The sequence below is a fragment of the Danio aesculapii genome, chromosome 9 (assembly GCF_903798145.1).
Source record: "Danio aesculapii chromosome 9, fDanAes4.1, whole genome shotgun sequence".
NCBI classification, from domain to species: domain Eukaryota; kingdom Metazoa; phylum Chordata; class Actinopteri; order Cypriniformes; family Danionidae; genus Danio; species Danio aesculapii.
In genome coordinates, this window is record NC_079443.1 from 4,868,312 (window position 1) to 4,886,668 (window position 18,357).

The 18,357-nt window shown below is 35.1% G+C and overlaps 1 protein-coding gene across 1 annotated transcript in view; it reads left to right on the forward strand.

Moving 5' to 3' along the window:
* Positions 1-18,357, forward strand: part of kalrna (kalirin RhoGEF kinase a) — a 258,602-nt gene that overhangs the window by 166,829 nt on the left and 73,416 nt on the right. Inside the window, 9 exon segments of the mRNA XM_056464813.1 lie at positions 1,365-1,484; positions 7,365-7,583; positions 8,293-8,442; positions 11,066-11,180; positions 11,322-11,437; positions 13,115-13,237; positions 15,784-15,966; positions 18,104-18,222; positions 18,311-18,357. The exon segment at positions 18,311-18,357 is cut by the window's right edge and continues 20 nt beyond it. Coding sequence (XP_056320788.1) covers positions 1,365-1,484; positions 7,365-7,583; positions 8,293-8,442; positions 11,066-11,180; positions 11,322-11,437; positions 13,115-13,237; positions 15,784-15,966; positions 18,104-18,222; positions 18,311-18,357 — 1,192 coding nt within the window.

Consider the following 18,357-nt stretch of genomic DNA (forward strand, 5'->3'; position numbering starts at 1 on the left):
CTCAATATTATACTATAATTTTTGGATTTTATTATTAATATGCTATATTAAAATGATCGAAGTAATGCACTTTCTCCTGTTCTTTGTTTGATTACTTCAAAATCGGCGCAAAAACAGCCTCATGATTGCGCATGTCTGCAAGTAGTGCACTGCGTAAAGTGAAAGCTATTATTTAATATATCTGCATAGTTATTAATTAACAGTCCAAATTAATGTCCTGTGAATGTTTTATGACGCACCCCGAATATGTAAAGTATGGATTTACATATATTGACGACAAAATAGGCTTCAAACCTCAGTGTGTCAGATGTAGTGAGGTGCTCTCACAAGAGAACATGAAACCTTCTAAATTAAAACGACATTTAGAAACCAAACATCCTAGTTGCAAGGACAAACCTGTGGACTATTTTCGAAAACGACTCACAAAAGTGCATACATTTTGTTAAATGACAGCAATAAAATATTGTTTATTTGTAAGTATTGGTGATTTTCTTATGATTTATCTGTCATTACTTGTGTATATTAACAAATAAATACAAATTAATTATAATGCCTAAAATTATATTATAGTTCAAGTTTTTGTCAGCTTGTCATCCTCTGAGAAAACGGTTAATGGTCGCCTAGCAACTTACGAAACATCGCGTTGACCGGACTGCGTTGCTAAAAAGGTTGGAGACTAGTGACATACAGTATGGTTTGGGACAGAAACACAAAACGGGGGGAAAGGAAAAGAAAGCGAGAGAGAGAGAGAGCTGGCAGAAGGACATTTAAAAAAGAAAAGAACAAAACCCAAACAATGTCTAACTCACCAAAAACTTCCCCTACCTAACTAATAAAAAACAAATCAATACGTACCCGCATGTATAGTATCTGCAAACCCTAACTATTCTACTATATCAAACAAAACAGTACATTTTTGTTGTTACATTTGCTCTTAAAAGGATAGTTCACCCCAAAATTAAAATGTACTCACTATTTACTCACCCTCAAGTAGTTCCAAACCTGTTTCTTTCTTCTGTTGAACACAAAAGAAGCTACTTTAAAGATGAAAACCTGTAACCATTGACTTCCATAGTACAAACAAAAAACAACTGCTATAGAAGTCAGTGGTTACTGGTTTCCAGTGTTCTTCAAAATATATATTATTGTGTTTAACAATAGAAAGAAACTCATAAACACGTAAAAACATGAGTAAATAATGACAGAATTTTCATTTTTTGAGTGAACTGTCCCTTTAAGTATATTATTTACTCTTTTTTAGTTTACTTATTCAATCATTCCTAGATGTACTTTTTTCTCAAGGGGGTAAATAGATGTTGTGTTTCAGTGCTAACTTTGTTTTTGTTGCTTGATGTGTTGTTTAGGTTCTGGGGTGGATTCGTAATGGTGAATCTATGTTGGATGCCAGTATGGTGAATGCAAGTTCACTGTCAGAGGCCGAACAACTACAGAGAGAACATGAACAGTTCCAGCTGGCCATAGAGGTAAACACACATACACACACAGAGAGGCTCTCTTTGCACTGTTACTATCTTTGCACAAAATTGTACGTATATAGCAGGCATCTATAATAACAGCGTGTAGTCCTCGATCTTTACATAGATGAATCACTTTCTCTTCCTCTCCTTCTAGTAAATAATATGCACCTGTTTTTCACTGGCAAAAAAAAACAGCTCAGAATAACATTGAAATAAATTGCTCAGGCAATGTTGGATGTAGACAAAATTTATGTTGGAAGATTGAAACATGCTAGCATAAATTTATAAAGAAAAAGAAATCAAACTTGAAGAGGTTTTCAAGAGTTCACACTTAACTGATGATTGATTATAAGCTTGTTTGGCATGCTGTCCCGGGAGACACTCCCCCCGGCTTATTGCTAGCTAAGTGATGGATATGGATGACTGAGGAGAGGTGTACTCGCTAAAAGCTTGACTATAGTATCAATTTTGTGTGTTCAATTTACTTAGGGTGCGTGTTATTTGGACTGTGGGAGAAAAACCAGAAAACCCACGCGAGCACGGGGAGAACAAGCAAAACTCTGCACAGAAATGTCATCTGGTTTAGTAGGGACTTTAACCAGAGACATTCTTGCTGTGAGGCAACAGTGCTAATCACTGGGCTGCAGTGTCGCCATGTGAAAAGGAGGGGAAATAGGGTGGGTGGATGTTGGGGGGGGGGGGGGGGGTTCTTCAAGACGAAGATATTGAGATAAGAAAAACTCAGGTTATTTATAATGAGTTAGGAATCATCTGATTGGATAATCAACCATGAGCTGATGCTGGAACAGCTGAAAACAATCATCAGCACGTGATCCTCTCAAAGTTAGTATATAAATAAACTTCACTTATTTGCGTTAAAGGGCACCTATGATGGAAATCAACTTTTGTAAGCTGTTTGGACAGAACTGTGTTTAGGTATAGTGTGATACTATCATCATACTGGAGTAATTTAACGGCAATAAGTCTTCTTTTTTTCAATTTCCTGACATTAAAATGTGATTTCCCAGTGATTTTAAGGCCCACTGTAACGTGACATAGGAGCGCGAATGATTGACAGGTGCCATGTTTATATAATAACATGTATACACACGTCCACAGAACATTTTTTTGCAAATAAACTGAGATTATACGTTTTATAAGTTGAAAACATTTTTAAAATGGAGCATGTTTGTAATAAAGACAGTAAAATCGCTATGTAATTCTTAACCGCTATAATAACCACATCTGCATCGTGCCAGTTAACGCTCATACGTGTGTGTTTGTGTGTGACTCATGTGACTCGAATTAGTCCACAAATACATGAAATAAACCTACTGGGTATTTTTGACTAATGAGCTGTATTTCCAACTCAATCTCACGACAATTCGTAACTTTTTGATTTAGTGGCTAATTCGTATGAATTCGTACAATCTAATTCGTACAATTTAGTACGATTTTCTCTTCCCCCATTGACGGTTGGTTTTAGGGGTGGGGTTAGGTGCCATGCCTCCTTTTTAAAATCGTACAATGTCATACGACTGAATTCGTAAGAATTAGCCACTAAACTGACAAGACGTAAAATACGTTTTCTCGTGAGATCAGGCTGGTATTTCAGCTTCATCCGTGTCTGTCTCTATCACTGACTGCTTTTTATCTGATGTAACACAGGACAACTCATTTGCATTTAAAGCCACAGGCTACAAAAACAGCTACACTGTATTCAGACACCAAAATAGGCATATTCTAGAGGCTATAATAAATGATCTGATGGGTATTTATAGCTGAAACTTTACAGACACGTTCTGGAGACACCGAAGGCTTATCTTACATCTTGTAAAAGGGGTAAAATAGGTGCCCTTTAACTGTGGAAAACCTCACATTTTGTAGTTATACATTTTGAATGTACTTTTTGAAAATCCATCAGTTTTTAGACAAAATAAATATAAAATTGGGATTTAAACTGATATAAATTGAAATGTCAAGTTCCCTTGTTAAAATGACAAATGACTTGATTTTAGGAATTACATTGTAATTAAATATAACTTGCTCAGGGAATGTTGGGTGTAGATATAAAAAAGAACATAAATCATCCTAGCATAACTTGTTTTTAAGAGGTTTGGTTTGTGTTAATTGTAGAAAACCACATTTTATAGTAATTTTTTTGAAATTCTGGACAAAAAAAAGATTTTTTAATTAAAATCTAACTTCACACTTCACACTATGCTTCACACAGGTGAGTGGGCTTGACAAACCACCTGCAGAAATATATATATATATATATATATATATATATATATATATATATATATATATATATATATATATATATATATATATATATATATATATATAATTGGGATTTTAACTGATATAGCTTGAAATGTCATGTTTATAATAATACATAACACTTGATGTTAAAATTACTTTTTTTAAAAAACAGGATATTTGGGCATCATCCACTGCACATTGTCAGTAAATAAAATGTCCCAGTCTTTCACTGAAAATGCCTTTGAATTACATTGAAATACACTACAAGTTGCTTAGGGAATGTTGGATGAAGACAAAAAAATATGTTGGAGGTATAAAACCAAGCAGAACTTTCTAAAGAATAACAAATTAAGCTTTTGAAGAGGTTTTGGGTGGGTTTACTGAAAAACACCACTTTTAAAAACAACTTCTGTTTTTTTTTTTTTTTTTTCATTTTTGTCTGACAAATAATAAGTTTTCTTGTTTAAAATGATATATGATGATTGATACTGACTTCAAAATTAAGAATATAACTGGTTAAAAAAAAAAAAAAAACATGCCAGTCATGTGCCCACGGAATACCCCTCGGTCTTCAAGGGATAAGGGACATATTAGGGGGGGAAACAGACAAACAAAGGAGACACTTTCTATGTGTCATGAAACACTGTATTTTGCACAAACACTCAATGATTATACTTGTTTATATATGTGCATCATACTAACATACAAAAAACGATATAATAATTGTTGCTGTAAATAATCTTATTTCTCACCCACTTTTAAACCTAGCCATATCAACAAAACTGTCCTCAACATTAACCATCACTTAAACCTATTTTCACAGAAAAGTCTCTTTCTTTCTTATTCAGTTAACACTGGGAGATGGAAACGATTACGCGGAGAATATTCTAAACAGATCCAGCAGGACTAGTTCATTCATAAACGTTCCCACAGGGATCATAACCTTCTCTTAAAGAGTTTATGCCCCACAGACAATCCAGAACATTTTTACTCTAATTCACAACATGTTCGTTTGAGAGTGCAAGGTACTTTAAAGGGATAGTTCACCCCAAAATTAACATTTAATCATAGTCAACAACAACAAAACCTATTTTAAGGAATGTTAAAACTGATCATTGTTGACCTCTATAGTAGGAATAACAAATATTATGGAAGTCAACGATTACTGGTTTCTAACGTTTCACAAAATTTTGCTATAGTATCTAATATTTTGCTAATACAGAAGAAAGAAACTCATATAGGTTTGCAACAAGTGAAGGCTTAGTAACCCTGCTGAAAAATCCAGCTTAAACCAGCCTAGGCTGGTTGGCTGGTTTTAGCTGGTTGACCAGCCTGGTTTTAGAGGGGTTTTGGCCATTTCCAGGCTGGTTTTCAGCTATTTCCAGCCTGGTCTTAGCTGGTCAGGCTGGGAGATGACCAGCTAAAACCAGCTTGACCAGCCTAGGCAGGCTGGTAGCCCAGCCAAAGCCAGCTATGTCCAGCTTAAACCAGGCTGGTCAGGCTGGTTTTAGCTGGATTTAGCTGGTCATTTCCAGCCTGACCAGCTAAGACCAGGCTGGAAATAGCTAGAAACAAGCCTGGAAATGGCCAAAACCCCTCTAAAACCAGCCAACCAGCCTAGGCTGGTTTAAGCTGGATTTTTCAGCAGGGAAATTACTAGAATGTTCAGTTTTTGGTGATCTATCCTTACAAGATTAAAGACAAAGATCACTCTCAACACAGATTTAGCATTAAAATGTTTTTCAGATTTTTTTTTCGTCACAGAAAAGTTTCTGAAACACTTTCTGCTACTCGTCTGAATCACTCTGAACAGTAGTCATCAATTTTATTACAGGATTTGGCATCAATCTCTGTTTCCTGCTTTGAACGAGGTTCTACCTGCTGGACTCTTCTCGTAAATGTCCACAGTTATTAAAGTTAGATTTATTTCCCCTTTTCCATGATAATGCCAAAGACAGAAAACAGGCCTGAGTGTAGACAACCTAAAGCTGTCAGCACTCTGGCGCTGAAAGACATCCCCTGAAATGTTCTCAAATTGATATTTACCTTTAATAATCTGTCTATTTAATGCTTCAAATTGTATTAAATTAAAGGCAGGGGTGTTTTAAGGAACATGTATGATTGTTGGTTGATGTAGCAGAACGCTAGTGCTTGTACATGCTGCACATTATGTACTTTATACTTGTTGAAAACAGCTTGTGGCTGGTAATAAATAAATGTGTACGTTTCAGAGACACATCCATCTTGTACACGTGAAGTCAGCGCTTTTCATAGATCAATGAATCACTGGTCTAAACTAGGGATGTCCCGATCAGGTTTTACTGCATTCGAGTCCGAATCATTTGATTTTGAGTATCTACTGATACCGAAACCTGATCCGATACTTCTATAATACAAAAAAAAAAAAGGAATAAAGAAAAGTGAAGAAACGTCTCTGGTTGGGTTGCTTGGGTGAACTTGCTGTATTGTGTCGGGGGTTTGTTTTTGAGGTGCCTTATCAGGTTTGTTGTGTTAAGTGTAGCCTTTTCCTTTTTACTTCTTGCAATCCCAAGTTTACACTTCTCACAGTTTGCTATGGCAATGCTGTCGTCATCAACTTTATAATACCTCAAGACAGCAGACATACTCGCACTTTCCGCTTCAAGCTGCTTCCGTGTTCTACTTTGCCAGCATTTAACCAATAGCATCTCTGCAACAAATTGATGTCACGCCTTGCTGTTTCTGTGTGAAGTCAAGAAAGAGGTCTAACTCTGCGCCACCGCATAACTATAGGTGATGTTTTAACTGACTCAAATTATGATTGCTGACTACATATTTCTGATATGTTGAGTCCTAACATGGGTGGATTGTGAGAAAAGATCTAACCTCAGAAGCAGCCTTGCACACATGTTTTACTTAAGGCAGCTATCTTGTGGGCTGTTGTATTTGAATTTGAGGATGGGTAGATGGTAGTAGGGCACCTAACAAATATCCTTATTTAGGAACAAAAATCAAAAACTAATACTGAAACTAATAAAAACTAAACTAAAACTAAGCACTTTCAAAATATAGCTAATAAAAACTAGTAAACCTACCTCTAAATACGAATTAAAACTAGCTGAGTTTGAAAACAAAAAGTCAAAACGAAATAAAAAATAAAACTAATGAAAAATCCAAAACTATTATAACCTTGGTTCCTAGAAAAATCCTGAATGAGAAAACAGTGGGCGTGGCTTGTTTTATTCTACTGCGAGCTGATTGGATGTAGTAAAGTAGGCATTTCATTCAGAAAGATCGGGAAAAGGGTTTAGGGAGAGTTATTACAACCTAACAGACTCCTCCTGCTCACCATTTCTGTTTGTTGTCAAAACTGACAGTTGGAGGGGCGTGGTTAAGTAAGTTAGCCACGCCCAATACCTCAGACCAACATAATCTGACAATTAAACTGAAAACAAACAGGAAGTGCATTTTCAGATTTCAATTAAAGATTAGAAGGGCAAACAATTGTTTTGTTAATGACATGCACAGATGAATTATTCACCACAAAACTAGCAAACAAAATCAATATGGTTAAGTTTTGATTTGACGTGCACTATAAGGTATTTAATCTTCCGTTCTCCTTCTTTTCCCTTCCTGCAGTCTTTGTTCCACGCTAACTCTCTCCAGAAAACCCATCAGAGTGCACTACAGGTGCAGCAGAAGGCAGAAATCATGTTACAGGCTGGACATTTTGACCCCGAGGCCATCCGCAGCTGTGCAGAGAAGGTGGCCGTGCACTGGCAGCAGCTCATGCTCAAGATGGAGGACAGGCTCAAACTGGTTAATGCCTCGGTGGCCTTCTACAAGACATCAGAACAGGTGCTGGGAAACACAATATCGCTTAACCCCCTTGGGTTGTGCACCACATACCCGTGACTGATGCAGCTTATTAAAACGAACTAAAAAATAGGCTATCAAGTGTCCCAAAAATAGTTTTAGTCTCACACTATCCTAGTTGAAAAGAGATGTGCATGTGTTGATTGTGTCAAAAGATCATTCAAGTGTACTCAATAGGGTACTCATGTGTACTTCAATCCCAGTTATCGCCAAAACGTCCCATCATCCACCCCAGGATCGCCCCCCACACCACATTTCATATGTTTCTCTTTTTACATGAGAAGTTTGTTCTAATTCAACAACAAGTGCCCTAAATAGTCTACTCGGCCTTGATTTCAGTTTGAACCACTTGACTTAAACTATTTATTTTTAAAGCAACTATAGGTTACTTGAGCTTTAGCTATGAAAATTATCAATAATCATTTTTAAATTAATGAAAACAAAATGCTAATGGTCTAATCTGATTTAACTGATTATGCTAAGCTAAGCTAAAAGTGAACCCACCAGAACCAGAAATTAGCTGAATGGATTCAAAAATGGTTCAAGTTAACTGTTAACTCTAGCAGACTTGTAAAATAAGCCTATTTCTAAAAAAAAAAAAACAATTGAGTGTTTCTTTAAGGATATAGGAGGCAATTTTGGATACAGCCCCTGTGCCATGCCTAATGTTCTACGAATGGTTTGTTTGCAGGTGTGTAGTGTTCTGGAGAGTCTGGAGCAGGAGTACCGCAGAGATGAAGACTGGTGTGGAGCTCATGATAAACTGGGATCTTCATCGGAGACTGATCACGTTCTGCCTCTCATCAGCAAACACCTGGAGCAGAAAGAAGCTTTTCTCAAGGTCACTATTTAAAGTTCTTACGGGTGCTGGAAATCCTTGAAAATGCTTGAATTTTAATCTAGCGTTTTCAAGGTTTGAAAAGTGCTTAGATTTTGGTACTAAGAAACTGCTTGAAAATGTAATTGTGCTGCTTTCATGCTTATTTGTCACTAAATAGATAATAATATTTAACTATTTAACTGTTAATTGGCCCAAGTTTCCTTTTTTTTCCAAATGATCTCAGGGGCATTATTTGACGTTTCATACTTAATCTTAATCTTAAATAATCTAATCTTCATTTTAAATAATATAATGTTTTTAAAGCACACAAAAAAATGGCTTTGTTCTAAAGGTGTGTAAAAAAATACCGTTCAGGTTCCTTGGGGTCAGATTGACCCCACATTGAAAATGAATGGGAAAGTAAAAAAAATCAAAATTATTTGTCCAAAAATGCCGTGAACTAAGTTTAAATCGGTTTTATGATGTTTTACATTACAAAGACCTGGAACTAGAGCACACATGAAAGTGGAACAAATATTATATGTCTTGCAAGCACACAAACACACATGCGTGACTGCAGTCTTTACAGAACTTGGCAAAAAAAAAATCTACAAATATGGCATCAATCTGACAATTGTTCAAACATAAATAAAGGACTAATAATAATGCACAAAGTCAACATGGAACAAGCATGTTGACTTGCTGAAATGGGGCTGTTTTTTTATTTGTCACATTGAAATTGTCTGTCGTTTTGATTTGTGTTGCTTTTATTTACTATTTTATTTAAATTTGATCACTTGTTCTAAAATGTATTAATTGTGATAATTAATCTTAGAAAATAAATAGTGTGTGATTACAGTCATGTCTTAGTGGTGACTTGTAACTGTTTAGTAAAAGCAAACAATTCAAAATATATCAGACAACAACAAAAATAAATACAAAATACAGAATTTGAATGTAAAAAAATATATACATACATACATACATACATACATACATACATACATACATACATACATACATACATACATACATACATACATACATACATACATACATACATACATACATACATACATACATACATACATACATACATACATACATACATACATACATACATACATACATACATACATACATACATACATACATACATACATACATACATACATACATACATACATACATACATACATACATACATACATACATACATACATACATACATACATACATACATACATACATACATACATACATACATACTTCAGCTTAGTCCCTTTATTAATCCAGGGTTGCCACAGTGGAATGAACCACCAACTTATCCAGCATATGTTTTACGCAGCAGATTCCCTTCAAGCTGCAACCCATCAATGGGAGACATCCATATACACATACTACAGACAATTTAGCTTACCCAATTCACCTATACCACATGTCTTTGGTGGAGACTAGAGCACCCAGAGGAAACCCATGCAAACACAGGGAGAACATGCAAACTCAACACAGAAACTCCAACTGACCCAACCGAGGCTCAAACCAGCGACCTTCTTGCTGTGAGGCAAACGTGCTACCCACTGCACCACAATGCTGCCCATATGCATATATCCTAAATTTCAGAGGAAAGGTTTTCTGAAGCATCAAGAAAAATGACATGCAAATTAACAAATTTCATAGAACCCTTGGAGGAAACATGTGAAAATGGCACTTTCTTTTTTTTTTACAGTAATCCTAAACGTTTATACTCTAACCTGCTGATGGCATCATTCTATCCCTTAAACATGAGGCAATAGCCAGAAACCTTTGATATTGAATTTAGGTCAGAATTTCAGTAATACTTTAAAGTATTTAAGTGCAATTATGGCATAGTTGCATGTTTGTGTAGTACATGGGTAAAAAAAAAATGCACAAAAACAGCATAAATGTAAAGTTGAAAAGCAAATGTATAACTAAATTATCATTTATAATATAATATATATATATATATATATATATATATATATATATATATATATATATATATATATATATATATATATATATATATATATATATTTACATATGGAATTGCTTTATAAAAGGAATCTGGGTGTGATTTGTTTTCTCTCCTGGGCCAATTAAGGGTTAAATATAAATATTTTAAAAAATATGTATAGATTTCTTTGCTTTTGCATATAATGAAAATTCTGGTGTCTGTGCATATGCCTTTAGCATGATTTTGTTGACATTTTATTTACATTTACGTGAGTAAATTACATTTAAGAGAGTAAATGTCAGTAATTCAGTGCTGGACATGCCTTTAGTAAACATGTGTTACAGTGTTGGACTAAACATGCCATCATTTCCCCCCTTAGATTACTAACCATTACTATACTACAGAAGTAAATAGCATCTCATATGATATAGTATCAAATACTGTATATGTATGTAAAATATGAACCCGGAAAGGTCTTGAAAAGTGCTTAAATTTGACTTTTTGTCTCAAATTGTCAATTAGTGTGTCAGTCAGTCTAGATGAAGTACAAATAGAATATCAATAACCTTCAGATGAGAACTAAATTCAGTCTATAAGCTTTTGTCTTTATTATTTTTTTAAACTGGTCTGTTCAGGATCTTGGAAAGTCTGCTGTGTATTTTTCAGGCATGTACTCTGGCCCGGCGCAATGCTGAGGTTTTTCTGAAATACATCCACCGGAACAATGTCAGCTCTCAGGGATCATCTAGCAACACTCGTGGCCCTGAGCAACAGGTCAAAGGTCAGATCCCGCACTCTCTACAGTCTGTTCTAACATGTGTGTGTCCATCTTTCCCAGTTTTTCTCTCACAAAACATTTGTCATTCATTTATTCATGTTAAGCATCTGTCGTGTGTGTGTGTTGTGTGTGGTGTTTGTGCAGCCATCCTGAATGAACTGCTGCAGAGGGAAAACAGAGTTTTGCATTTCTGGACCATGAAGAAGCGGCGTTTGGATCAGTGTCAGCAGTATGTGGTGTTTGAACGCAATGCCAAACAGGTGAAAACACTGAATTCTATTGGCTGAGGTATAATTGTGGAAAAACGGCTTGTCAGTCTGTCCAATGTAAACGCTGATGCTTTTCGCAGATTGTGCATATTTTTATGCCTGAGATGAATATATTTTGAATATATTTGACCACATCTGTTATACAGCATAGTGCATGTAGTTATCTTTCTTAATGATTCTAGAGCATCCATTATTCATAGTTCAACATTTACTAATGCGCTGTTAAAATCCAAGGTTGTGCTTGTTTGCATTAGTTAATACACTGACTGATCACACCGGTGTGATTTGAATGTTCAGAATGTATATTATCAACCGCTAAATTCAAGTCAGATTTTCCGTGTGCTTGTCTTAAATCAAAATTGATCAGTGTTTTCGAACAAATAACCTTTATTTTAGGTTTTAGACATTCAAATACATGTAAATACTAGCAACATATTTTTGGTTTGTAAAATACATGCTGATATCTATGGAGAAGGCAGATTATTTTTGGATATAACAACGTTTGCTCACCTAAGATACACAGTATTTGTTACTAGAACACCTACTCTATTCCTCTACCAGTTAAACTGGCACTTACTTTCATGTATTTCAGAAGAAAACGATGAATTAACATGTTGTAAATCCAGCAGCTCTGATCTCTAAACATGGCAGCGCCCGTCAACAGTCATATATCAGATAATATGATCATTATTAAGCTGTTTAAAAGATGAAATACATGTTCTTACACATATTCGAGAATTGAAATATCAGATATATATAGTGCTCAGCATAACTGAGTACAGCCCATTTTGAAAATGAATATTTTTATTCTTTTCTCAGTGATAGGCAATGTATTTTGGTACATTTAAACCAAACAGATTTATTAAACAGATATATTTATTCAAAGAATATTTTAGACACCGAACACACTGAAAAAAAGTGTTGCATGCAAAACTGTGGCAAACAATTTATTTGTGTTGAATCTAAACAAACAAATTAAATTGAGCAGTGTTCAACTTAATTTGTTTGTTTAAATTCAACACAAATAAATAGTTTACAACCACTTAACGTAAAAAAATTGAGTAAATCCAAGGAATCATCTTTGAATAAATTTCTTCAGTTCATATTCAGAGATTGAAGCATAATACAATTTAAATTCAAGCAAAATATTGCAAAAAAAATTACAATATTTCTATTTTTTTGCTTCTCTTGATTTTTCCTCTTTTTAAAATTATTATGTTCTTTCTATAACATATAAATTTGGGTGTACCAATTTTGGACTGTTATCATAAGTTATTTTGTTTAGCTCCAGAATTGGCTTCAGTAAATACTGTATTCAATGGTTCGTTGTTCGATCATGTTGGTAAATGCATTAACCAATATCACCTAATGGAACCTTATTGTAAAGTCTTACCAATTAAAATAGTTCAGCTTTATAAACATGTCATGAGACATATACAAAGTGTATAAAAGCAACAAAAACATAGCAAACTTGTTGAAGATTGTTATAATTTGGTTTAATTAGCCTAATTAGCATATCAAATGTAATGTACATGTGAGTGGTATTCAATCACCTGAAATTGTATTACGTTTTCATTGTTTTTAGATTCTATAAAAATAAAAGACTCTGACAAATGATGTCTTGGTGTTTTGGATGATTTGATTTGAATCTGTGCGTCTCTGTGTTAGGCGTTAGAGTGGATTGAGGAGGCAGGAGAGGTCTATCTGGCCACTCACACATGCATCGGAGACTCTATGGAGAAAACTCAGGTGCTCCTTAAAGAATATGAAGAATTCTGCATCTCTGCCAAGGTACGAAGACACAAACCCTTCTTATCACCTCTCTTTCTTGTTTGGCAGGGGTGCCACTGCAGCACAAATGAAAATTTAAAGTAAAAAACTGGTAGCTTAGGTTGACAGTATATTGCTGTCAAAAATACAATACAAATCGTAAAAGAAATTTAAAAGGAATTATTCATTCTCTTCTTAGTCCATTTATTATTCTGGGGTCACCACAACGGAATGAACCGCCAACTCATCCAGCAAATGTTTTACGCAGCAGATGCCCTTCCAGCCACAACCCATCTCTGGGAAACATTCATACAAACTCACTCACACTCTATGGACAATTTAGCCTTCCCAATTCACCTGTACTGCATGTCATTGGACTGTGGGGGAAACCAGAGCACACCCACGCAAATGCAGGGAGAACATGCAAACTCCACACAGAAACACCAACTGACCCAGCCGAGACTCGAACCAGCAACCTTCTTGCTGTGAGGCAACAGCACTACCTACTGCGCCACTGCATCGCCATTAAAAGGTTTAACCAGGTTACAGATTTTTTACTGTAGCATTTTTACAGTTTGTTTCATCGTTTATCGTATTATTATTATTATTATTATTATTATTATTATTATTATTATTATTATTATTATTATTATTATTATTATTATTATTATTTAACATTTATATGTTAACTGTAAGACTGTATAAATGTTATTACTCCTTAACATACTGTTAAATTATTGTCTCTTGATTCCATTGCAACATAATATAGTAAATCATATATTTGCATAAATGTAAATGAGTTTTTCCTAATAATCTGCCAGTGGGGTGAGCAAAATAAACTTAATTCACTTACTTTGACTTATTTTTTCTAATAAAACAAGACAATTTCTTTTACTTGTTTAGAAAATGCTTCTTGATTTGAGACTTTTTAGAAATTTGGCCTCGAAACAAGTCAAAAACAAAAATAGATCAATTTCATTGGACACAAGTCATTAGCTAATTTCGCCAGTACTCTGTCACATTTGATTGAAGGACAACAAACAAATCATACAACAAATCATTTTAAATTGGGTCGCTAAAGAAGCATACCTATGAGAGATGTAGTTTATAGTCAACATATCATATAAAGTAGCATGAACTGTTTATTATAATGGTGGGTTCACATCAATCACAAAGCACCTTGTCACTGGCTCTAGATTCCTTGTGGGATGCTTCTCACACAAATGTTTTGCTCTAATTGATATGTGGATCTCTTGCGTGATATATTGTGCAAACAATGAGGTTGTAACAAATTCCACACATTTACTTTGTATGTAATCTATAAACAAATACTTGAAAAAAATGGGGAGGCTTGAGGTTGATACATGTGACATATACCGCGTTCTACCAGAGACATTTATGCTAAATGTGTTTCTTCACACAGTGATGTTTATTAATCAGACACTGTAAAAAAATGCAGAATTCCGCACAATTCATTGTCCCAACTCAAATCAATTAGGCACGATCGCCTCACGGCAAGAAGGTCGCTGGTTCGAGCCTCGGCTGGGTCAGTTGGCGCTTCTGTGTGGAGTTTGCATGTTCTCCCTGCTGTTCGTGTGGGTTTCCCCCACAGTCCAAAGACATGTGGTACAAGTGAATAGGGTAGGCTAAATTGTCCGTATTGTATGATTGTGTATGGATGTTTCCCAGAGATGGGTTGCAGCTGGAAGGGCATCTGCTGCATAAAACATATGCTGGATAAGTTGGTGGTTCATTCTGCTGTGGCGACCTCAGATTAATAAAGGGAATAAGCCGAAAAGAAAATTAATAAATGAATGGTTGAATAATTGGTTTTAACTAATTTAAGTGGATTGAACATAAAGCAGTTAAGTTGTCCCAAAAAACCCCACAAGACTTGTGTTGTTTCAGCTCTTTTTAAATAAGTAGTTATAATATAGTTAAGTATATATATATATATATATATATATATATATATATATATATATATATATATATATATATATATATATATATATATATATATATATATATATATATATATATTAGTATTATATTATTAGCCCCCCTCTGATTTTTAAAAAAATATATTTCCCAAATGATGTTCAACAGAGCAAGGAAATTTTCACAGTATATTCTATAATATTTTATCTTTTGGATTAAAGTCCTATTTGTTTATTTTGGCTACAGTATCCATTTTAAAAACATTTTTAAGTCAATATTATTAGTCCTCGTAAGCAATTTCATACAGTCACTTGCCTAATTACCCTAACTTGGCTTGTGAACCTAGTGAACCTAGTTAAGCCTTTAATGTAATTTTAAGCTAAATACTAGTATCCTGTAAAGTATTTAGTGAAATGTTATTTACAGTCATCATGGCAGAGACAAAGGAAATCAGTTATTAGAAATGAATTATTAAAACTAATATGTTTAGAAATGTGTTGAACAAATCGTCTTTCTGTTAAAGAGAAATTGAGGAAAAAAAATAAACAGGGGGGCTAATAATTCAACTGTATTTATATATTTATTAAGTGGACCACACACTAACATTTTGTTTATATGTGACACAGCAAACTAAGGAGAAAGTGAAGATGCTGATCCAGCTGGCGGATAACTTCGTTGAGAAGGGACACATGCACGTCACCGACTTGAAGAAGTGTCTGACCGCAGTGGACAAGCGCTACAGGGATTTCTCCCTGCGCATGGGCAAATACCGCCGTGACCTGGAAAATGTGCTGGGCATCAGCTCTGAAGTACTCAATCTATACAGCATATTTAAGGCCTTCACAGCAACCATTTGACTATTAAAATGCATTATTTTTAATAATAATAATAGTAACATATTTAACGTTTAACATTACAAAAAACAACTTACGTTTACATTGTATAAATTGAAGGTGTACAAATGAGAGACTTACATGAGAAAAAAATAGAAGCAATTGGAACAAGGAAGCAGCAATTTATAAATGTTATGACACATATACATGCATTAGCTGTTTCTTTAAAAAATACTTAGCATTTTCAAGCTCAAAGGCTGCGTCTGAAAACGCCTACTACTCAGCAGGTACTGCATTTCAATTTTAATTTACTACACGGCCATTAGAAAAGTACGTTCTATACAGTATGAATGGAACTCAGACGTACTACATCCATCAGTTTGTTGTGGTCATGTGACCTACCTGCGTCAGTTGTATCGCTTGTATCCCATTCATGAATTCTCTCACGGTGCATCATGGGTTAGTGTAGCGTCCATCGGATGTGAACTTCAGAATCACTTCAGAAGTAGTAGGTCATCCGGTTACTTCTTACATACTCTAATTAACCTGACATTGACTACGTTTACATGGACATCAGTAATCTAATTATTTGCCTTAATCTAATTAAGACATTAATAAGGTTAAGGCGTTTACATGAGTTGCTTTTTGAATGTTCCTGTCATGATCCCGCCGTTTTACATGTTATAGCACATAATTTGATTAACGTCATCGCGTCACCACGCTATCCATGTTTCCTCTGGAGTTTCATGTAATTTTGGGTGTTTCGTTTTTAATTTGTCGACTTTAACTGCAGTTTGGCACTTTCACTTTCATTCGAGAACATTTTATGCATGCCCCCCATGACAAACGAGATATTGGATGCAACTATGAACTGCTGGAAGAGTGTAGTTTTAACGGAATTTCCGCACGCTGAATGGGAGAAAAAAAAAACTTCCGCATTTCGCGATGCAGGTGTCTGTGGTCTTCACTGACTTGGTAGGTGCAGATAATAGTGCCAGACAGCCATGTGTGCAGACTATCCTGTCGCAAACGCAGCGAAAAAGTCATATATGACGGTAATAGTTAGACTAAGGTGTTTTACATGTTTGAACTCCACTTCAATAATGCGACTAAACATCGGCACACTCCACATGTCTTAATTCGATTTCTCTTTAGTTCGATTATGACCTTAATCAAATTAAATGAATCAAAAATTGCTGTTTACAAGGTAGACTCTTAATCAGAGTATTGTCTTAATCACATCAAAATTGGATTATTGGTGTCCATGTAAACGTACTCATTTTCTGAAATAAATGTGTGTCAGGCTTCTTTTAGGTTTAGAGTGTCATATCTTTCTTTTTCTGTCCAGGTGATCTCAAACAGCCTCTATAATATTCAGATCTGGACCCTGTGGAGGCCATTTCACGACTATTTGTGTTTCATCAGCTGTTTTCTTTCTCCAAATAGGATTCTGTGAACATATGAAAGGACACGCTACTCAGCTGGCATACTGTTTTAGCATACTATATAGTATTTTGGAAGTATGCTATTTCATACACAGCCTCAGTTACTTGGGTCGAGATACAGTTGAATCAAAACAATTAATCGTCAAATATTATTCAAATATTTCCCAAGGGCCTTTTAACAGAGAACATTCTTCAACGCATTTTTACAAACCTTTATGTGTTAGTTTCTTCATTGAAACATGAACGATAATGTCAAGGTGTAGCTATTTGTAAAATACTATCGAGCATCTTTAACACTTAAACAATCAGCAAAATTTGTAAACAAACATTCCAGCATGCACTTTTGTGTTTAAAAGACGTCTAGTAGACATCCAACCACAGACATCTCAGCTAAAACAAGGTTAAATACGGGCTGTCAGTGAAAATCTAATAGATGTCTAACAACAGTTCCAAAAATATAGACTATAGTCATCAATTGGACAGATTAAACCGACATCACATGTGTTTTCACTTTCATAATTTGCCACAGGGTTGCTGTGAGGGTTGGCTTTATTGGTAGGGATAGAGTAACGCAATAAAATAAGCAGTTTAGAGAGTATACAGTATATTATATATACATATAAATAGAGAGTCCCCCATAACCACCAAAACAACTATGTGTGTTTCAGGATAATAAGGATCTGGAGTTGGATATCATCCCTGCCAGTCTGACTGGCCCAGAGGTTAAACTCCGTGACCCCAACCACGAGGTGAATGAAGAAAAGAGGAAATCAGCCCGGAAGAAAGAGTAAGCGATCACACACAGCCTCCAGCCAGCACCGTTCCCACTGAACACTCTTATAAATGACCTGTGTTGTCTGTTTGTGTTGTTGCAGGTTTATTATAGCAGAGCTGTTGCAGACAGAAAAGGCGTATGTGAGGG